General features: G+C 40.1%; 1 protein-coding gene across 1 annotated transcript in view; it reads right to left on the bottom strand.

The window, feature by feature from the left end:
* Nucleotides 1-4141: 4141 nt before the first annotated feature.
* STMN2 (stathmin 2) overlaps nt 4142-25759 on the bottom strand; it is a 57479-nt gene continuing 35861 nt past the window's right edge. The window contains exons 4-5 of the mRNA XM_052651819.1: nt 12390-12581; nt 4142-4311 (exon numbers count right to left, since the gene is read on the bottom strand). Of these exons, the coding sequence (XP_052507779.1) occupies nt 4252-4311; nt 12390-12581 (252 nt within the window). The 3' untranslated portion in view covers nt 4142-4251. The remainder of the gene's footprint in view (nt 4312-12389; nt 12582-25759) is intronic.

The following is a 25759-nucleotide window of genomic DNA, read 5'->3' as shown; positions in this document are numbered from 1 at the left end:
TCGTCTTATCCTGAGAATGATCCTTTAATTGCTAAAGTCAAGGGTGTCACGTCTCCCCCTTCTCATTCTCTCCTTCAGTGGGAGTGGTGGCAGGGGTGGGGTATGGTGATCAGTACACGTTTACCTTTGCCTTCCTCCTCTGAAATGTTGTAAAGTCTGATGCCTGATCCAGGGAGGAGAATCACATTTATCAGTCCTCTACTGTTTCACATGTTATTGAGACTAGAAGAGATGCAAGGAGGGTGAACCTTCAAATCAACGGGATTATGTGAATTTCTTTAAAGGACATTTCAAAGTCATATGCACAATTTAAATGTAGTCCTAAGGAAATAAAGACTCCATGAAAAAAAAAATCTGTTTAAGTGTAACCAGGCAAATAAACTGCATATTTCACAAAATGGCACCATCTCTACAAAGAGCACCTAGTTCATCTCTTAAAGGGACAGGAGCATCTTCAGGTGTTTCAGTGTGTGTTAATCGCTCAGTCATGTCCAACTCTTAGTGACTTCATGGACTGTAGCCTTCCAGGCTCTTCTGTCCATGGGGATTCTCCAGGCAAGATGGAGTGGGTTGCCATGCCCTCCTTCAGGGGATCTTCCCAACCCAGGGATTGAACTTGGGTCTCTTTCATTACAGGCATATCGTTTACTGTCTGAGCCACCAGGGAAACCTACTGAAACCATACGTTGTATGAGAGACACAAGACCATTGGTTCCCTGATCTCACTTGCCTCTTAACCCTACTCCAGCCCCTGCTAAGCTAAGTCGCCTCAGTCGTGTCTGACTCTGTGCAACCCCAGAGACAGCAGTCCACCAGGCTCCGCCCTCTCTGGGATTCTCCAGGCAAGAACACTGGAGTGGGTTGCCATTTCCTTCTCCAATGCATGAAAGTGAAAAGTGAAAGTGAAGTTGCTCAGTCGTGTCTGACTCCTAGCAACCCCATGGACTGCAGCCTACCAGGCTCCTCTGTCCATGGGATTTTCCAGGCAAGAGTATTGGAGTGGGATGCCATTGCCTTCTCCACTCCAGCCCCTAGGTGCTTTCTTTCTAGTTTTATTATTTTGCAAGTGTAGTTGTTCATTTTTTCTTCTTGGATGCCTTTGTGTTCCACTCCCACTTTTTTGAATGGGATTGAATGTTTCATTTCATGGAACCCCATTCCCCAATGGAACATGCCCTAACCGAAATAGATGATCTCGGTGTGGCTGCCACCAAGAATCTCCACTACCTAGGTCCATTTCATTGTGTGTCTTGGGCTTCTCAGGTGGGTGTGCAAACAGGTAGAACTAGTGTCACCTGGGACCGTGAGAGAGTGCACATCCTCAGGCTTCTACACAGATTCCAGGAATCAGAAGCTCACCTGTATTTTTTTTTTTAACAAACCCTCCAGATAGGACTCTGAAGCATATATGAAGCTCAAATAAGGACCACTGGTCTAGGGAAGTACACAGAAATAACCTGTCTGCTCCGCCGTGGTGAGATTTGGGGATGGTCTGCTGATGAGCCACTTACTAGTAAGGAGATTGTGAGAAGTGTGTGTTGGGACCTGGAGCAATCACCTATCCCTCTCGGGGCCTTAGTTTCTTCATCTTTGAGACTAGGCAGCAGGCTGGTTGGCAGCTGCAATTTAGGCACCACAGAGCAGCACCAGGAGTTTGTTGGTCATTTCTAATATTTCAGAAAGCGTCAGAGAACTGATGGGATTATGCTTTCCCTCAATATGTTTCAAGGACTGAGCACTTCTGGGCTAAAACAAGCTATGAGACTATGAGCTCCTCACAGTGATTTGTTTTCATAGTCCCAGAGCTTAATCACAGGCTCTGGCCCAGTGGAAGCCCTTCAAGTAATGTTTTCCAAACTGAAATAAAAATCACTGTGAGAACTCATAGATACAGAGAACAAATGAGTGGTTGCTGGAGGGGAGGAAGCTGGGAGTGTGTGAAACAGGTAAAGAAGATTAAGAGGTACAAACCTCCAGTTATAAAATAAATAAACCACAAGGAAGTAACAAATAGCACAAAGAAAACAATCAATAATACTGTAATAACTTTGTATGGGGACAGATGGTTACTAGACTTTCTGTGGTGATCATTTTATAATGCATGCAAATGTCAAGTCTTTATGTAGGACACCTGAAACTAACATACTATTGTAGATCAAACTGGATTTTAATGAAAAAAATAGTAAATAAATAAGGAAAAAGTATCACTGTGAAAATACAGCTTATTTTCTGCTCATCAGAAGCTCTGATTGATCTCCCAAAGGAAGATCATGGAATTCATATTTTTAAGGATGTGTTTCAATGGTTGCAGTATTAGATTCCCACAGATAAAGGATATTCAATATAGGGACCAGGTGGCCTCCACCTTAAGCTTGGCTTGTTAGCACGCCTATGGATGACAGCCCAGTTTGCTTATTCATAAGTCTGTGTGGTTTCAATTATTTATGATTTTCTGCTAAGACTGGACGTGGTTCCTTTGGTCCTTCAGGATCCATCTGGGTCACTGACAGGCCCCCTGCTGTGTCCATGTGTGCAGCGTGTTTATTGGCAGTGCAAAACTCAGCAGTATGGTGGGGAAATTGCATTTTAACAGGCTGCGGAAGGTGTCCAGTGGCCGTGTGGGAGAACGTGAGGCTGTGCCAGGAACGTTCCAAGTGCTTTGAGAGGGAGTCTCTTCCGTAGTCTTACTGGTCTGAAACCGTGGTGTCTCCTTCAATCTTGACTGGTTTCAAGGGAAACAGATTGAAGACTTCTCCTGCTGTGTTGGGCTTTCAGAGGGAGAGAGAAAAATGATGCTTCCTGCTGCTCTAGAAGGGAAGTGAATCAGCAGGGGCCCTGGTTTCCTTCAAACTCTAATTTTTTTCTGTTTCTGAGACTGTCTAATCCAACAGCCACACTAGTAAAATCTGAACTCCAGGGTCAGACACACAGAAGGGCAAGAGAACAGACCAAACCTGTATTAGTTCACAGAACTCCAATTCTTTATTAATCACAGCTTGCTCACAATGACATACAGGAAAATAGCACTAATGAAGAGTAAGTATGCAGGCAGCAACCTTCAGGAGTTGGGAGTTGGGGGGAGAAACGACTTCAAAACTGCGATAGGTACTCACGGTGGGTATTTGGTGATTCTCTTAGTTGGCACAAATGCCCTGCCTAGCCCCCTCGACTGCATCAGCCCTCACAGATGGAGTAATTTTTTTAAATTTTTTAATAGGCAGGATTGCCTCACACTGGGGAAGAAAGACCAGCTTAAGTGAAAATCCGCAGTGTTTTTTGATTGTGTTTGCGTGTATGTTTGAATGCAACGACCAGCTCACAGTTTCCAAGTGGAAAAATATTCAGTAGCATCATGTACTTGTACTATAGGTAAGAGCTTAAAAGGAACATCATCAATCATGGCATCCACAAATAAGCCACCTGACACATTAATTCATTCCATCAAAAGAACTTAAACTAGAGAATTAAGCCCACTTCATGAAAAGCGATTTCACGGCTGCTTGAACCATTTGGGTTGGGATCTGTGTTCAGCACTTTAAAAGGTTCAGCTTTTTGCTTCTACCCAGATTGATCTCAGATCTGTCTTTTTCATCCATCCCTTTCTAAAGCCAAAGCACATTTGTAGCACATAATCCAGTAGAAGCAGAAGTAATTGCTACGAGTGGTGGTGTTACTTAGCCTGGTTTTGTAGTTTCTAGGCAGTTAGTAGATTATGAGCGAACAAATGTGGTGGTTTGTGTGGAGTTATAATACCAGTGATCTAAGTATGGCCTCAGTCAAGTCCAAAGCTGTCTAGGTCATTAGGCAATGGTGGGTTTCTAGCACCAAAGACTGTCTCCTGACCTCATTTTTCTGTTGGAATGTAAAGGGCAGGGAATGGAGTCAGACGTGGGGAGCTTCCAAAAGAACAGACCTAGCAAATTCATTTGAGTGGAAAGACACAACATCGAAAGCCTGTTACAGGGCATGTACGATTATGAAATAACTTGCATAATGCAATACTTGTATTTTTTAACAAAAATGTAAGTATTTACAAAATAAGATCCAAGGTATTTTTTAAACATCAAGCAAAACATTCTGCAAAGAGACCGCATTGATTTTTTTTTTTTATTTTTGATTCTGTTTTTTGTTTTTTATAATGAGTTCTTTTTTAAACCATGTCATACATTTCCCATACTGATATCGCATGATCCATTATAATATAGGCAGGGGGATTTACTAATGGTGGGGCGTGCCATACCCTCCGTCGCTTCAGCCAGACAGTTCGACCTGCAGCTCCTTGTTCCTGCGCACCTCCGCCGCATGCCTCTCCTGAAAAACACGAGATTTGAGAATAGACATCACGGGCCTCGCCGGGTCCACAGAGAAGCAGGAGAGCCCGCCCACTAATTTACATAAACGCACTTGACAGAAAGTAGCTCCTCCGCCACCACCCCCATCTCCTTCCCATTTAGCATCTACCTTTAGGAGACAACGTTCTCATGTCGCAAGAAAGTAAAACATGGCAACCAATAAGCGTCATGTCACAGAAGACCATGGAAGACTAATAGTGTCTATAAAAAAAACTATCCTTGTATTTGATTAAAATAGTGACCAAAAGATCACATGATTAAGACAATTTTCTTTTTTTTTTTCTTTTTTGATTGAGAGAATTTTGACTCTCAGGACTACTGTCTAAATCTAGAGAACAATAATAAAATACCATACAGTCTCATCTGTCTTAAAAAAATTGCCACTGTATTTGATTAAAATGACGACAAAACGATCATATGGTTAAGAGAATTTTGACAATTAGGACTACTGTATAAATCATCAGAATAGCAATAAATAGCACACTGTTTTCTCTATGATTTTGGATGGTCTTTTTCCTTTTCTCTAACACTTTAAGGGATTTATAATTGCCAATGGACACTTTGGGAGGATGAGTTGTAGGAAGAAGACCCTATGTATGCTTCCTAAATTCTTAACTCCTTAATCAAACAAAGTCTTTCAAAACTTGAGCCGTCCAAATGACCTCTCCAATCTTACCCTCTACCCTTTTCCTACACCTACTTGATTTCTTGGTTTAATGGAATTGTAATGAGATATTCAATTGTTGAGATTCCTAGTCTTTCATCTCCATCCGTCAGGAGAAGACTCTTTAAATCCTTGTAGTGGTTGTCTCTTTCTTCATGAAGATTTTTATGAGACTGAAAACTGTCTCACTTTCCCCTTGTGGATGTGCATAAATCTCTTTCACGGGGCAGCCATTTTATTCTAACCTGTACTTTGGGCATTGCTGCTCCTGTTTCATCTGCTCTCTTTGACAGGTGCTTATTTAGAAGTTCCCTGTGGGCCAGGGCTGTATTTTTTCACTTTTGTTCCATCTGCAGGGCCCAGAAGAGTGTTTTGCATATAGTATATGATCAGTGAATGTTTGTTTACATGAGAAACTGAGGTACTAAACTTGACTTAGGAACTAATCTTTCGGAGGAGGGAGTTGATAGACAATGTGGAATGCTATTTTTAGTACATTGTTCTTCTGAGCACATGGTTTTGCCCATTATTGTTTATTTTCTAAGTTATGTCTGATTCTTTTGGGACCTTGTGGACTGTAGCCCACCAGGCTCCTCTGTCCATGAGATTTTCCAGGCAAGAAGATTGGAGTGCATTGCCATTTCCTTCTCCATGGAATCTTCTTGAAACAGGGATTGAACCCACATCTCCTGCATTGGCAGGGGGATTCTTTACCACTGAGCCACTTGGGAAGCCCCTTGTCCATTAAAGGGGCTAAGTAAGTATTGGTAAGTATAACTAATATTCTAAATAGAAAAATAAATGTTCATAATAATAATTAGTATTTTTCAATTTTAATTTAGCCCCTTGCCTATTATAGGAGCTAAATGTTTATTAAATTAAAATTGAAAATGATAATTATTATTATTATTTATTTTCTACTTAGAATATTATTTATATTGCTATTTCCCCCCTGTAGCTCCAGAAATTTCTTGTAGCTCCACAAATTCCTTTAGTTTAGAGGCAATGACCTTGACCAGCCATAAAGTAAATCTTATCATTAAGCTCTATTGATCTCAAGAAGTCTTTGCTTGTAGGTTCTTTATAACACTAAGCATTTACTAGTCACTTAACATGTACCAGTTCTGCATAAGTACAGATTTTACCTGTATTAATTCCCTTGATCGTCACAACAGTCCTGTGATGGAGACTCTATTATGGTTCCCATTTTACAGATGAAGAAATTGAGGCACAAAAAGACTAAGTCATTTGCCCAAGATCACATAACCAACAAGTAGCAGAGCTGAGACTTAAACTCAGAGAGCCTGGCTCTGCAGCCAACCCCACCCCTCAACCACTGCTATGGAATCTTAGTGTGAGCAAGCAGAGAAAATTTTATAGTTGTGTGGAAAAAAATGTGTCTTTACAAATGTAGGTTCTTGGAGAAATAGGCAAATATATATAGCCATACACTTCCTTCAAAAATACAGAATTACACAAAGCAGCAAGTTGATTCTAGAGAAAGAGTTTAAAAGCAATTTTATGTAATTGGTTTAAATGAGCTTTTCGTCTGCATTCAAAAGCCATGAAGAGAAGGGGAAAAAGGCATGTATAGAGAAATCATGTCCTGTCTGGAAATGTCATGGGGGAATTAGCAATGGATGCAGCTGATTCTTCCTTCTTTTTATTCTGCTCTGATGAGGAACAAGATGCTGTGAAATCTTTTTCTCGTGCAGGAAGAAACTAATTAGTAAGAGCTCAGTTCTGACGAAAATTGAGAAAAAGCCCAGACCATCACTATGCTAAGAAAAAAACCAGCCTCAAGTCTAAAGATTCATATAAACCCAAATTTACAGTATAACAGGAAAGATTATAATTAATATTATTAGGCTACTTTGGAGGACACTTCTTACTCAACTTAAAAAATTAGTTGTAAAGAAATAGATTTTGACATAGGAGAGAACAAATATAATCTGTGAACTGAAGAAAAAAGAAAAACAGGAAATTTAAATTCTGTGCTCCTAGGAAAAATATTGTTTATTTTCACGTATTTTAGTAAATCTATTATTTGAAAATTTTATGTTCAAATCATCAAATATATACTTAAAATTGTAATGCAATTCCATATAAAAATGTGGGAGAATCAAACGGAGATATGGAGTGGGCCTGTCATTTTCAGCATAGTCTGTTTTTTCAATCAGCAAAATGTTGTCTATAACATTTGTCTTGTAATTGGCTACAAGACCTTCTAGAACTAACATCCTCAAGACGACTGGAATGCCAAAGTAGGAAGTCAAGAGATACCTGGAGTAACAGGCAAGTTTGGTTTTGGAGTACAAAATGAAGTAGGGCAAAGGCCAACAGAGTTTTGCCATGAGAATGCACTGGTTATAGCAAACACCCCCTTCCAAAAGCACACGAGATAACTCTACACATGAACATCACCAGATGTACAATACTGAAATCAGACTGATTATATTTTTTGTAGCCAAAGATGGAGAAACTCTATACTGTCAGCAAAAACAAGACCAGGAGCTGACTGTGGCTCAGATCATGAACTCCTTATTGCCAAATTCAATCCAGTCTGCTTACTGTGCAGAGTTGGCCCAAGTTACAGTTTTAACTTAGCATAAACGTTCAGAGTCAGAGAGACTTGTTCAGACTCTGATGTCCTTAGCTTTATGATCTTGACCAAATGGCTTGATTTCTCTATGTACTGGGCTCTTTAGATGTGAAATGGGGATGATTATAGTATTTCCTTCTGGAATTAAGTTCCATAGTATGTGCCAAATACCTGGCTTGTTAGTTTTAATCAATGAGAAATCAATGACTGTTAGTTTTAATCCTCTTTTTCCTTTTATGATTCATTTATCAGACATATTCCATAGGAAATAGTTACACAGATGTCACTCATGAGTCAGAATGACAAAAAATGCCCCCAAAACCCAAATATCAGATGAGAAGGATGAAAGGTTACAATAAATGGAAATTGATAATGGTTGAAATCTCTACCTAAACAGTTATATGTTATCAAAATTATCTCTGAGATAAAGAATCACAGAATCTTACTCTCTTAAAAAACTTTTTATCTTTTAAAATTAAGTCATATTAGTAACACCATTATCACTAAAATAGTAACTATAATGCTTTCACTTGACCTTTCATCCATTGTTAGAGGCAAAAGTATCAATTACATTGAAACAGTGTCTCATTTCTATACTTTGTGGTTGAATAAGGTATAGTAGTTGTCAAGGAAGTCTGTTTTCTTTTCTTTTTTTTTTTCTTTCACTTCTAAACACCTAAAACTCCTTCAGTATTTGTTACAAAGTTTCAGGCTGGGAGGTCTTGGCATTGGCTAGTGAATGACAGTAAAATTTTGAAACCATGAAGATGTCTTACAAATTGGATTAAGAGAAGAATTCAACAAGATTCAGTAGAAATCCTCTTAAATGACCTGTTAGTTAGTAGTCCCCATTCCCTCCATGAGCCTTATCCTGTCTCCTAAATCTAGCTATCATCTACGTTGTGTTGTTTAGTTGCTAAGTCATGTCCAACTCTTTTGCAGCCTCATGGACTGTAGCCTGCCAGGCTTCTCTGTCCATGGGATTTCCCAGGCAAGAATACTGGAGTGTGTTGCTATTTCCTTTCCAGGGGATCTTCCAGACCCATGGCTTGAACCCACATCTCCTGCATTGCAGGCAGATTCTTTACCTCTGAGCCATCGGGGAAGTCTTAATGAATATATGTATTGTTAAAATGATTCGATCTGCCTTAACTGATTTTTCATGATTAACTATTCACTCCAGTTCCTGGTTGGGTTTGATAACAAAGCTGCTACTACTCATGGTGCCTAATGTGTCAAATGGTGAGCTTTCTGAGGGATATAGTCTAGGGCATGAGGGGAAGAAAGAAGTGGTGGGTGAGGGAGAAAGAATCTCTTATCCTTTCTGCATGGTGTTCCCCCTCCCCCTCTTTCTTAGAAATAGAAATTCAAAGAATAAGAACATTTTCAATGTCACCTCAGTGTTTGTCATAATCCCCAGGTTACATTATTGTGTCCTGGGCATGACTGTTTATATCAATTTGAGTGACAAAAACATATCAGCCTACTGTAGGTCTTTGTGGCACAGGTATCTTTTTGTCCACACCCTTGTCACTTCTGTATAAGTGGGAGTGTTAAGATGTGCTAAGGAAAGAGAAATGGAAATTTTAGAGAGAGAGTAACATTCAAAACTGTACTGAGCATGAAGCTAATATGTGTCATAATATGTATTTGGTAAATGCAGCATCATTACAACTACATTTATTATCATTAATAATTCTTAAGCTAATGATTAATAATCATGAGGGTAAGTTCTCATACAGGAGATAGTAGAAATTGTGGAAGGCAGGAGGAATCCTTGGAAAAGAACAGAGAGAGAAGAAGGACCATGAGCTAAATTATGTATGTATGCATTGATGTGTATGTATGTATGTATTCAAAAACATTTGTGGAGTTCTTCCTCTGTGTCAAGCTACATTCTAGGTGCTGTGTGTTCAATGGTGAACCATATAGACACAATATTTCCCTACATATTACTTACATGTTGGTGCTTTTATATTTTTATAGCTGCTCATTTATTCAATAAGCAAATAGTAATATATATATAAAAGAGTGTAACATTATTCTTTGGAGGAAGAAAGAACACTTTCATGGAACAAAGATGAAAAGATTTCAAGATAACTTATGACAACAAAATAAAACATTTAAGAAGCCTTTAACTCAGAGTTTCTTAATTCTGGCCAATACAAGTGTCTACTTTGTTGTTGTTTCTTGTTCAGACGCCAAGTCATGTCAGACTCTTTGCAGACATGTCTTTCACTATCTCCCGGAGTTTGCTCATGTCCATTGAGTTGCTCATGTCCAACCAGTGTCTCCTGGTAAGCTTTGAAAATAATGCTGATCTCTGGGTTCTGCCCCAGATGGTTACATTAGAAGCTCTCATTTAAAAGAGCTCGTCAGGAGGTTCCAAAGTGCAACTGGAATTGCTTTTGGTTTAGGCTTTCAGCTAAAGGCTTTGAGGGGCTTCCCTAGTGGTAAAGAATCCTCCTGCCAATGCAGGAGATGCAAGAGACATGAGTTGGGTCCCTGGCTCAGGAAGATCACCTGGAGAAGGAAATGGAAACCCACTCCAGTATTCTTGCCTGGAAAATTCCACGGACAGAGGAGCCTGGCGGGCTACAGTCCATGGATTTGCAAAGAGTCGGGCACGACTGAGCAACTAACACGAGCATAAAGGCTTTGAGCTAATATGGCTGGGACTCCTAGAGGTTTGTGGGAATTCATGAGTGAATGACACGGAGGACACCATTGTAGCCACCATTGAGGGACAGGCTCTGTTCAAATACTCAGTTCACTTCACTAAGGAGGAGGGGAGCTGAGGGCTGGGTGGTAGGCTGCTGCTGTTAAGTCGCTTCAGTGGTGTCCGACTCTGTGTGACCCCATAGACAGCAGCCCACTAGGCTCCTCTGTCCCTGGGATTCTCCAAGCAAGAATACCGGAGTGGTGGGTGGTAGGCAGATTGTTGCAAACCCTCATGTGGAATTTTATCACATCTCTTGGCTAATTGGTAGGGCCAGGGAAGACTGTCAAAACGGTGGGCAATTAAAATGTATAAAAGGTACTTAGTGTGGTCACCTCATGACAACTTACTAAGAGGTACCATTTCAGTAATGATCATCTTTTGATGTGGGAGATTCCAGAAGAGCTTATGTTATAGCGGCAGTTTCATACACTCTCAGTGTTATTATTGACTCCTTTTTTTTTTTTAAGTTCTAACTTCACTGTAGTAATTTCGTTCAGACAAGAGTCTAGATATTGGCCATAATAAAAAATTTACTTTTTCTTATTTTAGGAAAAAAGAAATTAGTTTTAGTATATACAAACACATAAACCATATGCAAACAAAAAACAGTGTATTTAAAATACATCAAATGGAAGTAAAGTTGGTATTCTCTAAGGAGTATCTCCACTTTACTGGAAAGATAACAGATCTTGGCTGTCACTGGTCAGAGGTTCTGTAAGATTTGAAAAGTGTCACTAGCTGTGGAATAAGGGAAAATGTGGTCTTACATATGATGTGAGCTGCATAATTCAGCACAAGATAGAATGCTGTCAGCTGAGATTTGTATCAGAACAGACTACAAACCACTAGTTCTCAGACCTGGCTGCGTACTGGAATTATCTGGAAAGTGACAAAAAATATGGGTGCCTGAGTCCCACCCATGGAGATTCTGCAGCTTGATGTGAAGAATATTAAGAATTCCATGGGCCGAATATTTATAGGACAAACTGTATGTATTCAGGCATATACATATGAATGTATGTTTGTCTGTATGGAGGAGCCTGATTTTGGATGAGAGTGGTAAGGCAGAAAAAGGAGCTGGTGGAAGGGGGTGGGTGGGTGAAGATAAATATGCAGAGAAAAATAAATTGCCCATTAAAAACCAACACTTCTGGAAATACTAGTTAAATATGCAAATTTTATGACCTCTTTTACAATTGAAATCAAGAAGGATGTGCTGTGTGTTCGAGTGTGTGTAATTTAAATAAAACAGTAATGCTCCTGGATTGCCGTGGAGTGATATAAATCTTGCACTTGAGATTAGAGGTCTAATTAATTGCCAATCCTAACTGCCAATTCTGGACTATACATTTCATGGAATTCTCAAGGCCAGAATACTGGAGTGGGTAGCCTTTCCCTTCTCCAGGGGCTCTTCCCAACCCAGGGATTGAACCCAGGTCTCCACATTGCAAGCAGATTCTTTACCAACTGAGCCACAAGGAAAGCCCAGTTTTCCATGTAGATTTTCTTACAAGGGCTTTCCACTGTTCATAAATATTCTGTCCTCTTTTGACAAATATATTTTTCCAAACCTATGGAAACATGTCCAAATATATTTCAACAATGAGTTACATATTTAATATTATATATTAATTAAACATTAGACTAAATATTAAATATATTATTTTATATTATTGTTTTATAATAATATTATTTTAAAAATGTTCATTATATTATTGATATGTACTATTGCTTATATAAAATAGTTAACATTTCCAAGTTAATATTTTTCCAGTAGGTGAGCTTCTAAGATTTGTACTGAAGCCTCACATACATTTGAAAAGCAGGAACCAGCCTCATCTATTCAGTACTGGAAACCCTGAGAGAATTCTGGTTGTAAGTCACACTTATATGCCTCAATCACCTTGCAGAGCGACAGGCACTGCCCATGGGTTTAGGTGCCTTCCGCATCTGCAGCAGAGTTTAAGTCTCTGAGGCCGGGTATTTGAGAATTCACTCGCTGTGTGTTGCAAATGAATGTGCACCTGCTCGGTTCTCTGTTACGATTACCTTTTCCTGCAGACGTTCAATAATAGCAGCTAGATTCGCCTCACGGTTCTCCTTGATTTGTTCCATCTTCAGGATCAGCTTCTCCTCTGCCATCTTGCTGAAGTTGTTGTTCTCCTCCAGAGCCTTCTGGAGGACCTCTCGCTCGTGTTCCCGCTTCTCCGCCAGCTGTTTCAGCACCTGAGCCTCCTGAGACTGAGGAAGAGAGACACAGCCATCTCAGAATCACCCAGACACAAACCTGGCTGAACAACGGTCCACTGATTCAAAAGAGCATTCTTTTCAAATGAATAGTGCTTCTAGCCTTGAGCATCATTGTCAATTCCCTTATCATCTTCACAACTTTGAGTTTTCTATAGAATCAGTGAGTTGGGAATAGTGGTGAGCTGAATTTTCAGCTGTGAGTCTTTTGGACAGACTTTTAAAGAAGCATTTAACCCTGCTGGAAGAGTTCTTGTTCTTGTTTTAATGAGTTGCTGCTAAGCGTTTATGCAACAGGGAATGCTGTAATCAATCAGTGGATGACAACATCCATGGAAGCCTGTGGAAACTAGCTGAGGACTGGGGCAAGTTCCCGTCTTTTCCCTGCCTCATTGTTTCGATCAGCTGTAGGCTCCACCCTGCAACGAGCCTTTCAACTTTCCCTGGTAAAATTGTTCAAATTCACTTTCTTGTTTTATTCCATGCCTGCCTCCACCCTCTCTTCCCTTGCACCAAACTGTCTTTGGAGACTTGTGAATACTGCAAACTTCATGGCCATGTGGCCACAGACAACAGAAAGTCCTTTTATGGACCCGTCTTGAACATGCCAAAGCCACATGGGTCATCTTTGAAACCCTGAGATTGCTCAGGGATTACAGAAGAATCATCAGAGCCCTGTCCCCTTCCTGCACAGCCCCCACATTCTGTGCACTGTAATTCTCCCGCAGCATCAGGAAGCTGAATGGTTCTGTATGTTAAGAATCACAGGGGTGCTTGGTAAATATGCAGAGGCCTAGTATCCACCTCGAGATTCTAACTCTATGGTTCCTTGGTGAGACCCAGGAATCTGTATTTTTGATAAGCATCCCCTGTGATTGTAATGCAGGCAGTTCAGACTACTTTCTGAAAAACACACTGGCATGGGCTTTGGTGTCAGGCCTGTGTTTCAGTCCTGCGTTGGTTACCCTGGATACCTTAACATCTTTCCACATTCATCTTTTCCTCCACAATCAAGCAGCTGAGAGAAGCCTTACCCAAGACTGAACTATTCAGGTTTAAGACTAAATTATTACACATCCATCATTCTGGGATTATTCCTTGGGATCAATTGGTCCTCTGAAGTGAACTTTCATAGGAGTAATTGTAAATGTGAATATCTAAACAACAGTAGATTAAAAAATATTCCCTGGGCTAAATATTGATTACCATTAAAAACATTAATAGACATTTCAGTTGATGGGAGTGGTTGTGGGACCTTACTGGAGAGCTCTTGATGTATTAAAGATATGAAGTCTGAGAGGGGAAGAAACTTCTCTTCAGATAAAATTCTACAGGAATAGTAAAATCATATAACCTTAAGAGTCTTTGCGGATGTGTTTATTTTGACATTTACCAGGAGTATGTCTAGTGACTCACTGGACATTAAACAGACAGTTTTGGGGACTAGCCGCACTTTTTGTTTTAACCCCATAGTAGTTTCACTGACATCTTCAGTAGACCCAATTTCATTCTTGCTTTGTTACAGCTTGTAAAAATCTAATATGAAAAATGATAAAAATATTAATAGAAATTCAAGATCTAATGGAACTCTTCTGGAAGAAACAAAAAATATTTTCTAGTTTATTCATCCTCCTGACTCTAGGTGGGACTATTGGTAAAACATCCTGCATTGATTTTGCTTATGTCTTGCTACCAGGATTACAGAATTGACACAGGGCAAGGGAAACTGGCTAAACGTGTGTGTTTCAAGTTTCTCCCTGAGAAAAGTCTTCATGGGATTATTATTTTATTATATTTTATATTGTTTTATTATATTATTTTATTTTATATTATTTATTATATTATTTTTTTTGCATATTGGTAAAGATAGTACCTATTTCATAGGACTCTTTGCCAGCATCAAATGAAATAATGTTTGCAAAGTATTCAGCACAGTGTCTCATATTGAGTAAGTGAGTGCTGAGCAAATGGCAGCCATTATTATTGAAAATAAAACTCAAAACACACTTGTAACTGGAGCTGATGGCAACTGAACTTCCTGCTACAACTAAACTCAAATGTAGAATCTTGGTTATCTCACATGTTCAGGATATTTGTCCAAATTCCTTTAGTTATCACCAGTTAGTGGAGTCAGGTGTCCTCCTGGTGCCAGTTTATTTTGACTTCCCCAACTCCTTGTCTGCAGTGCACTGAATGGGGCTGTGTTGATAGGAACTGTCACAGTTAAGGAAGCACCACAAAAAAGTAAGAGGAAATGACTTGGATTTTTCATTTCAGAACGTTCATTCAATCTATATAACCTCCAGTCCAGAAAACCTTGTAGTCTGGCTTATCACAAAACTCGGATGCAATGTATCCGAGAATGAGAGATAAGTTTGCTGCTACGTCGCTTCAGTCGTGTCCGACTGTGTGATCCCATAGACGGCAGCCTACCAGGCTCCTCCGTCCATGGGATTTTCCAGGCAAGAGTACTGGAGTGGGGTGCCATTGCCTTTGTTTAGGGCCTTACATTTCTCTTGTATTGGGCAGAAAACCATGTGGCAGCTTCAGGAAATCAAAGAAAACCCAATCAATCAAAATAAAGCAAAACAAAGCTTAACTCTTCAAAATCCACTACAGCAGTGCTTTTAGATTGTATTCCTCTGACAACAAAGTCCATCAGCCAAGGCTGCTGAAGGCAGTAGATATGTGAACCTTCTGTTCAGTGAGTTAGTAAGTCCTTTTCCCCTCCACCTCCTCCCATAGATCAGAGCTTCCAGCGCTGCCCAGAGGATCTACCTGGACTTTTTGCATCCATTTCTCATGGAGAGAGTTACCACGGACAGTTATCAAGAGGCAGTTGTGTAATTTCTGGTTTTAATAGTTTTCAAGAGGCAATTGCATCATTTTTAAATTTCAGATGCTTAAAATTTGGAACTTTGTGAAATTGCATTGTAGGTTGAAGTTTACAATTGCACTTTTAATTTTCTTTTATGAAAGAGTAGAAAGCAGCCAGGAGACAGCAGGGGAATAGGATGGAGAAGAGAAGGCTTTGGCATTAAAAGGGTAATAGAGCAACACATTCCTTTTCAACTCTGTTGCCGGAATGGGACACATTTGGTCTGTGTGAACACACTTTCCCACGGGGCCCATGAACAGTAATGGAGGGAGGCTTATTGCCCTGAGCGGAGTGCGGCATTTGGCTTAGTTTGAAATGCCTCAATTAACAGCGTTAGTACTTTTGCAGTCTTGGGGCTAAATGAGATTACCCAGCCTAGGTGTCAAGTGCATTTCTCCAGTTCAATTAATGGGGTGAAACAGAAACAGAAGGTAGAATAGAGCGTTCTCACGTGAGGCCGCTGCTAAATGAAGTAGGCCTGCCAAGCTGGGCCAGGCAGCCCTTCAGGCCCGCTCTCTTGTTATAGCCATCATTGCCTCCACTGAGGTGTTCGTAGGACCTCATAATTATATATGTTTCAAATATAGGATGAGATGATTATGGAGAGAATTCCTCACTGAGCAAATGTCTTCCTCCCCATTTTGATCTTTCCTCATAAACACTCAACTCTTAAATTCTTTCATGGAACTAACAGACCTGAGGGCCTCAAGCTCAGTTTCTAAGATTTCTGGAACTGCATTGCTGCAGAAAGTCATAATTCTTCCTTACAAAGTCCGGCATTTGGAATAACTTCTCTAACTTTACTCCTGGGGATAAACTGCATCTCTCATGAATATAGCTTTCTCTCTCAGTCACAGCCTTGCTGGTTCTGATTCTAATATTTCTATCAAGGAGCAAATAAGCATTTGGTTCAGAGAACTGCCCTAAAACATGACATGAATGAGTGTGAGGATCAAGTACCCAAAAGTGGGAACACTTTCCTTAATTTCAGTAGAAGTGAAGATTTTGCTACACGGTTGAGTGTGTGTGTGTGCGTGCTCAGTTGCTTCAGTCATGTCCGACTCTGCAACCCTGTGGACTAGAGCCTACCAGGCTCCTCTGTCCATGGGGATTCACTAGGCAAGAATACTGGAATGGGTTGCCATTCCCTCCTCCATGAGGAATGGCGACCCATCTTCCCAACCCAGGGGCTGAACCCACGTCTCATGTCTCTTGCATTGGCAGGTGGGCTCTTTACCACTGGTGCCCCTGGGAAGCCCTGGTTGAGTGGGTATTCTTGTCTTATTTCTCACTTGAGCACATTAGCAGAAAGGAATCTTGATTGCCTGATGGGGAAGCTGGAGAAGCGCGATGTGTTGAAAGTTGTTAAAAACAAATTGCTTGAGGGAAAAAGATCTGACCCTGGAGAAACATTTCTGAATAGCACGTACCTAATGTTGAAGGTCACAAAAATTTGGAAACAGAAAATGAGGGCATGATAATGATCAGCTGGTATAATGCAAATGTCAAGGCAAAGTATTTATAGAACTAAGACATCCAGCATGATGTTCTGGGAGATGAAGGGACGGATGGTCTCCATATTGCTATTGTAATAGTGGAGGCTCATTAATGATGAACGGCCTATTCAAGGCATAAACTTCCTCACACTGAACTCGGTACCACTGGAATAATTACAAGAGAGGTATGTGAAGGGAAAAATAATGAGATAGTGAGCAGAGTTATTGTACATTTAGGAACACTTTAACTATATAATTTTCCAAAGAGTTTCATTACCATTTCTTATATTACTGAGTATAAGCATTTAATTACTATATAAATGAAATGGAAGATAAATTTGAGTTAAGTGGTGTAATAAAATTCATTTTACTTTGTGTACACAGAGGAGATTTAAGACTATAGTTTAGAGAGTGCTAGTGTCTCTCTACATGCTCTGAAGTAAACATATTTCTAACTTGTTATGTTCCTGTCCCCTTGTATCATTTGGCTATATTACTATTCCTTGCCTTCTAGAACCATTAATCAGATATTAGATCTCCTAATTCTTAAGTGCTTTTGTGGTAGTAGGTTAGAGGATGTGTATCTAATTATTTGCTTTCCTATAAACAATGAAAAAACAGTATTAACCCAGCTAAAGTCACAGATAAAGCCTCGTTAAATATGATGATTGAATATAATTATGTAAAACAAGAGGGTTTACTATTCAATTTGCGTAGAAGAGTCAAATGTTTATGACAAAATTTAAAATGATTAAAATCCAAAGACCTTTAGAATGAGCCCTTTGCCAGACTCTGTAATGCACTCACTGTGGTTAACTCCCAGGAAAAGAATCGCAGAAGGTGGGGAGGGGGGCACTGTACATGGAGGAGATAATATGCATGAAGAGTCTGTAGGGCACGTGTTATGTTCTCTAAGGAGCAGAATGCTTCCTGAATGTTGAATTGTGAATAAGCTAACACTTTGACTCACAATCCATTGTGAGTCACAATCCATTGTTATTCAAAGCACCCCTCTTTTTCTGACTTCAACTTGAATTGCTGTCTGCAATATGAGATACCCACAGACAGAAGAGGTAAGATTTGGTGACAAATGACCACTTTGAGGCCATATTATTACGAATAAGCAACACGACTTTCTTTCAGAGGTTCAGTGAGTTTGGAGTTGATAGTGCCGATATGGTCAGTGTGCCAGTTATAGTTTACTGGAGTGGTTGACTAGCATTCTTTGTAAGTTAATCTATGTTGTCATGGGATTTATCAATGCCATCCAATTCCTTAAATTCCCATCATTTTTTCATAATATCCATCTTTTTCAAGCTACTTTTAGTTAGGCTGAACTATTTATATATAATATGTTACCTATCAAACTGTTCTTATAGTTTGATAACTGGTATTTTATAATGTTTAAAAATAGTCACGAAATGTATGTAACATTTCAATATCTGTGTTAATGAGAAAATTTATAAAATCATGAGTTTACTAGATTGTCATCCTTGTGAGGCTGGGAATGAGATATGTTTTTACATGAAAGTAGCTCACACTTTCACAGTGCTTGTGATATGCCTTTATGTAGAGTAACTCTTCTAAATCACACAGTAACTCCAGGAGGTAGGTCCTATTGTCAGTCTCGTTTTACAGATGGACAAAATAAAGCAGAGATTAGTGACTTCCCCAAGGTCACACAACCATTAGGTGGTGAAACCAGGCTTTGATCAAAGGCATTCTCTTAACCATGTGCTCTTAACCATGATGTTTTAAAAGATATTCTTAAACACTATGCTTGGCTTACAATAATCATATAATTTACTGTCTAATCTGAGATCCTGATACTCAACTGAGACAATACTGATATCTACACAGCAGGAATAAGCTGGAGTTGCCCTGGGCCAACTGGGACATAGGGTTGACTTAGCTCTGTTGCCTCTCACTAAATAAATGTTTGCTGTGTAAATAAATAAATGGATGGACGGATAGGTGACTGAGGTGTTCATATCATTTCATCCATGTGGGTAAGCTGCTGGATGGAATATTTACCTTCAAATAATGACCTTTATGTTGGCTTCATGAGGTAATGTGGTTTGATGGGGATGAATACTGATTCTCAGAGATGATCCAAGAAGGAAGAGAAAATCAGGAAAAAGACTTCTTTCTTTTATAATGATCTTCTATCAGATCACCAGTGGAGCATTAATTCTGGTTCAGAGGGACCTGATGGGAGGAGCGTTTAATGTAGTGACCAGATGGGCAGTGCTGCCATATCAACAGATGGAGTGAGGAGCTGGGGAAACCGCCAAAGCATTGAACACAAAGTGAATTTGAGCCCACAGGGAGATGCCCCAGAGGCAGCCCTCCAGCTCTAAATCCAGCAGTCTCCAGCAGCACAGCCTAGGTCATTGCTTCCCAGATGTGATCCCTTGACTCAGGTGCCAGGAGCAAATCTTTCAAGAGTACCAGTGGAGGGGGAGTAGCAATGAGTACCAATGTTAATAGGTCAGTCGTGTCCAACTCTTTGTGACCCCATGGACTATAACTTGCCAGGGTCCTTTGTCCATGGGATTCTCCAGGCAAGATTATTGGAGTGGGTAGGGGACCTTGGTGGCTCAGACAGTAAAGAATCTGCCTGCAGTGCAGGAGACCCACCAAGGAAGCCCAATGGAGGGGGAGAGGTCTCATAGCCTTTTTGTTTTAAAGGCCATATCGAAAATCATATTTCACCTTTGTGTCTATATTTACTTTGAGGTAGAATTATGTCAGTGTAGTGAGTTAATGCTTATTTTATGATATTCAGTAGTATTAATTGGTGGTTATAGATTGAAGGCAGGAGGAGAAGGGGACAAAAGAGAATGAGATGGTTGGATGTCATCACTGACTCAATGGACATGAGTTTGAGCAAGCTCTGGGAACTGATGATAGACAGGGAAGACTGGTGTGCTGCAGTTCATGGGGTCGCAAAGAGTCAGACATGACCGAGTGACCAAACTGAACTGATAGATTGCATTGATCACAACCATGACAAAAGGAATTGTTTAATACCTATTTAAATGTCCTGTTCGGCGGGCAGAATCTTTACAAACTTTTAGCTTGTAGGAAAGGAAATGAACTAGGGTGAAACAAATGTTGCTGGTCACTAGCTAGGTTGGACATCTGTGTACTTTGGAAAGCTGTCAGTGACTCCTCATTTCTCAGATAAAGTGGAGTTTGAGCACCTAACTTGGCATTCAAGGCCCTCCACAATCTCACCTTTCTGCTCTCCAACTCCTTACCCAAGTCCACTAGCTCAAACTGCTAGGTCTACCCATGGCCCTGAAAACAGACTTCCTGCAATCTCACCTCTGGGAGCCCTTCTTCACATCGAGAATGCTTTCATGTCTTCTCTATTTATCTAAAAGCATTTTTCTAGTCACTCAGGTTTTTAAAGTAGGCATTTCTCTGTAAAAATGCTGTGATTCACAAGGAATGAACTGGTTTTTATCTTTCTAATGACCTCCTTTTTCATTTGAAGTCAGTCTTCAAAAATGCTGCCTTCTGACCTCAATTCCTACCATCTCCCCCTGCTCCTTCTGCTCTGCCATTCTGTCCTCTGTGTTATTTCCAGAACAGTCCTAGCAGATTGCTACCTCAGGACCTTTGCACTTACTATTCTCTTTACTTGAAATTCTGCCCCAGAGAAGAGTCATGTGGCTGACTCCTTACCTTCCTGCCTTTTTTCAAATGTTCTCCCTCACTCCCTTCATGCTTCCTTTCAAATGTTCTTACATTCAAGAGGCCTTTTCTGACCACATCATATGAAGAGCACTTTTCACCACAGAATGATCATTTCCCTCTGTCCTCCTTTACTTCAGTTCAGTTCAGTCTCTCAGTCGTGTCTGACTCTTTGTGACCCCATGAATCGCAGCACGCCAGGCCTCCCTGTCCATCACCATCTCCCGGAGTTCACTCAGACTCATGTAAATCGAGTCCGTGATGCCATCCAGCCATCTCATCCTCGGTCGTCCCCTTCTCCTCCTGCCCCCAATCTCTCCCAGGATCAGAGTCTTTTCCAATGAGTCAACTCTTCGCATGAGGTGGCCAAAGTACTGGAGTTTCAGCTTTAGCATCATTCCTTCCAAAGAAATCCCAGGGTTGATCTCCTTCAGAATGGACTGGTTGGATCTCCTTGCAGTCCAAGAGACTCTCAAGAGTCTTCTCCAACACCACAGTTCAAAAGCATCAATTCTTCAGCGCCCAGCCTTCTTCACAGTCCAGCTCTCACATCCATATATGACCACAGGAAAAACCATAGCCTTCACTAGACGGACCTTAGTCGGCAAAGTACTGTCTCTGCTTTTGAATATACTATCTAGGTTGCTCATAACTTTTCTTCCAAGGAGTAAGCGTCTTTTAATTTCATGGCTGCAGTCACCATCTCCAGTGATTTTGAAGCCCCCCAAAATAAAGTCTGACACTGTTTCTACTGTTTCCCCATCTATTTCCCTTGAAGTGATGGGACCAGATGCCATGATCTTCGTTTTCTGAATGTTGAGCTTTAGGCCAACTTTTTCACTCTCCTCTTTCACTTTCATTAAGAGGCTTTTTAGTTCCTCTTCACTTTCTGCCATAAGGGTGGTGTCATCTGCATATCTGAGGTTATTGATATTTCTCCCGGCAATCTTAATTCCAGCTTGTGCTTCTTCCAGTCCAGCGTTTCTCATGATGTACTCTGCATAGAAGTTAAATAAGCAGGGTGACAATAGACAGCCTTGACATACTCCTTTTCCTATTTGGAACCAGTCTGTTGTTCCATGTCCAGTTCTAACTGTTGCTTCCTGACTTGCATACAGATTTCTCAAGAGGCAGGTTAGGTGGTCTGGTATGCCCATCTCTTTCAGGATTTTCCATAGTTTCTTGTAATCCACACAGTCAAAGGCTTTGGCATAGTCAATAAAGCAGAAATAGATGTTTTTCTGGAACTCTCTTGCTTTTTCCATGATCCAGCGGATGTTGGCGATTTGATCTCTGGTTCCTCTGCCTTTTCTAAAACCAGCTTGAACATCAGGGAGTTCACGGTTCACGTATTGCTGAAGCCTGGCTTGGAAAATTTTGAGCATTACTTTACTAGCATGTGAGATGAGTGCAATTGTGCAGTAGTTTGAGCATTCTTTTGCATTGCCTTTCTTTGGAACTGGAATGAAAACTGACCTTTTCCAGTCCTGTGGCCACTGCTGAGTTTTCCAAACTTGCTGGCATATTGAGTGCAGCACTTTCACAGCATCATCTTTTAGGATTTGAAACAGCTCAACTGGAATTCCATCACCTCCACTAGCTTTGTTCATAGTGATGCTTTCTAAGGCCCACTTGACTTCACATTCCAGGATGTCTGGCTCTAGATGAGTGATCACATCATCATGATTATCTGGGTCGTGAAGATCTTTTTTGTACAGTTCTTCCGTGTATTCTTGCCACCTCTTCTTAAAATCTTCTGCTTCTGTTAGGTCCATACAATTTCTGTCCTTTATCGAGCCCATCTTTGCATGAAATGTTCCCTTAGTATCTCTAATTTTCTTGAAGAGATCTCCAGTCTTTCCCATTCTGTTGTTTTCCTCTATTTCTTTGCATTGATTGCTGAAGAAGGCTTTCTTATCTCTTCTTGCTATTCTTTGGAACTCTGCATTCAGATGCTTATCTCTTTCCTTTTCTCCTTTGCTTTTTGCTTTTCTTCTTTTCACAGCTATTTGTAAGGCCTCTCCAGACAGCCATTTTGCTTTTTTGCATTCTTTTCCATGGGGATGGTCTTGATCCCTGTCTCCTTTACAATGTCACGAACCTCATTCCATAGTTCATCAGGCACTCTATCTATCAGATCTAGACCCTTAAATCTATTTCTCACTTCCACTGTATAATCATAAGGGATTTGATTTAGGTCATACCTGAATGGTCTAGTGGTTTTCCCTACTTTCTTCAATTTAAGTCTGAATTTGGTAATAAGGAGTTCATGATCTGAGCCACAGTCAGCTCCTGGTCTTGTTTTTGTTGACTGTATAGAGCTTCTCCATCTTTGGCTACAAAGAATATAATCAATCTGATTTTGATGTTGACCATCTGGTGATGTCCATGTGTAGAGTCTTCTCTTGTGTTGTTGGAAGAGGGTGTTTGCTATGACCAGTGCATTTTCTTGGCAAAACTCTATTAGTCTTTGCCCTGCTTCATTCCAAATTTGCCTGTTACTCCAGGTGTTTCTTGACTTCCTACTTTTGCATTCCAGGCCCCTATAATGAAAAAGACATCTTTTTTGGGTGTTAGTTCTAAAAGATCTTGTAGGTCTTCATAAAACCGTTCAACTTCAGTTTCTTCAGCGTTACTGGTTGGGGCATAGACTTGGATAACTGTGATATTGAATGGTTTGCCTTGGAGACGAACCGAAATCATTCTGTCGTTTTGAGATTGCATCCAAGTACTGCATTTCAGACTCTTTTGTTGACCATGATGGCTACTCCATTTCTTCCGAGGGATTCCTGCCCACAGTAGTAGATGTAATGGTCATCTGAGTTATATTCACCCATTCCAGTCCATTTTAGTTTGCTGATTCCTAGAATGTCAACGTTCACCCTTGCCATCTCTTGTTTGACCACTTCCAATTTGCCTTGATTCATGGACTTGACATTCCAGGTTCCTATGCAATATTGCTCTTTACAGCATCGGATCTTGCTTCTGTCACCAGTCACATCCACAACTGGGTATTGTTTTTGCTTTGGCTCCATCCCTTCCTTCTTTCTGGAGTTATTTCTCCACTGATCTCCAGTAGCATATTGGGCACCTAATGACCTGGGGAGTTCCTCTTTTGGTATCCTATCATTTTGCCTTTTCCTACTGTTCATGGGGTTCTCAAGGCAAGAATACTGAAGTGGCTTGCCATTCCCTTCTCCAGTGGACCACATGAAGAGTCTACTATACTTGAAAGCTGTGCTGTGCTTAGTCTGACTCTTGGCGACCCCATGGAGTGTAGCCCACCAGGCTCCTCTGTTCATGGGGATTCTTCAGGCCAGAATACTGGAGTGGGTAGCCATTCCCTTCTCCAGGGAATCTTCCCAACCCAGGGATCTAACCCAGGTCTCCTGCATATCAGGCAGATTCTTTACCAGCTGAGCTACCAGGGAAGCCCCCTCCTTTACTTAGTACCATCTTATTGGGTTGGGCATGTGACCCAGGACAGTCACTGAGACTCAGTTCTATAACTTTTGTTAGAACTATTAGGAAAGAGAAGCTCTCTCTGCTGGAGTTGCTGATCTGTGAGAAAAATAATTTGGGACGGACTGAAACAAAAATTCCTTGATATTGAAACCAATTAATTGCAGAAAGAAAATAAAAATGTAAAAAGAAATATCAATCTTCTGGATCAAGCTGGTTTTTAGTCCCATACTCCCTTCTGCTTTGAGTTGGTGTTTCGGTTATATGTTTGCCCTCAGTTACCGAGATATATGCACTTGCTAAAGGGTCTTTGAAGAGAATTAGAAGTTCTTCAAATGAGTGCTAATTAAGTCAGCACAACCCGATAGAAAAGAAAAATCACTTAATGATTTCTTAAGTTGGCACTTTCTGTTAATTAGTTACATTTTCTTCTAATTTCCACTACCAGGATGTAATCTATATAATAATTTTTGCCTTGCAAATTTTAATAAGAGCAGAAATGTGAAGGAATGCTGATTTTTAAAGGGCTCCAAAGAACATTTTTCCTGGGTGTCACAATGTTGAAAGATTACATTTGTAGATGTCTTTTAGTCACTCAGCCAATTTCTAGTTCAATTCAATTGTTTAAATGTAAAAGTGTCGATAATTTCTTATCATCAGGGTACATGATTTTTACCATAATCAGTAATTAGTTAACTCAGGGAACTTTATGAGAATATCCAGTTAATTTTGGTCATCTCTTGTGTTCTTTTTCTTTTAATATTTTCCTTCTAATTAAATATGCCAGCAACACCTTAAACCATGATGTTGAATTTTCATCTCTAATTTTCAATTTCAGCTCAGTGAGTGACTTTGAATTCTAATCAAGTCATAGCATCCCTATATTTCAACCTATGTCCTATAACTATACCTGTTACCTATAAGATGCCAATGCTTTGGAGAACTTTAAATTACTGTGACTGTAACATGTTCTCTACTACTGTAGTTAGTCATTAATATCTGGTGGAGACAGACTTGAAGGACTGTAATTACATTAATACAGTTTTACTATGAGAACAAAGTTATAAATGACAGCAAAAAGTCATAAATTTTTCTAAAACAACTTCCTGTATATATATTTTGGGTTAGTCACTTAGTTTCCTCCTTTTGAAATCCAACTGTATATCAATAGCAATTGGCCAAATACGATAAATAATATCTAAAGAAATACTCATTGAATGTTAAGAGAACTTCATGAGTAAAAACTGAAATTGTGATCAGGATTGACACAATATAGGAAGACTTTCCAACTATAAAGGTAAAGACAAAAAGTAGTTTTGGGTTCAGAAAATTTAATCTAGGATTTACAATCTTTAACTCTTGTTATTTGATGATATATGGCAACCCACTCCAGTACTCCTGACTGGAGAACTCCATGGACAGAAGAGCCTGGAGGGCTACAGTCCATAGTCTCAAAGGGTCAGATACAACTGAGCGACTTAGCACACACACACAGGTAAGTGTGTGCATTTGTGTGATTGTGTGAATATGTAGGTACATATAAGCACATAAACACACACACACATTTGTGTTTGCTCTGCACTCCCTGTTAGAGAATTCAGTTTTTAGGAAAAGCGCTATCTTCATTTTCTTTG

Source organism: Budorcas taxicolor, chromosome 14, assembly GCF_023091745.1.
Source record: "Budorcas taxicolor isolate Tak-1 chromosome 14, Takin1.1, whole genome shotgun sequence".
NCBI classification, from domain to species: Eukaryota; Metazoa; Chordata; class Mammalia; order Artiodactyla; family Bovidae; genus Budorcas; species Budorcas taxicolor.
This window is presented reverse-complemented; position numbering and strand designations above follow the sequence as displayed.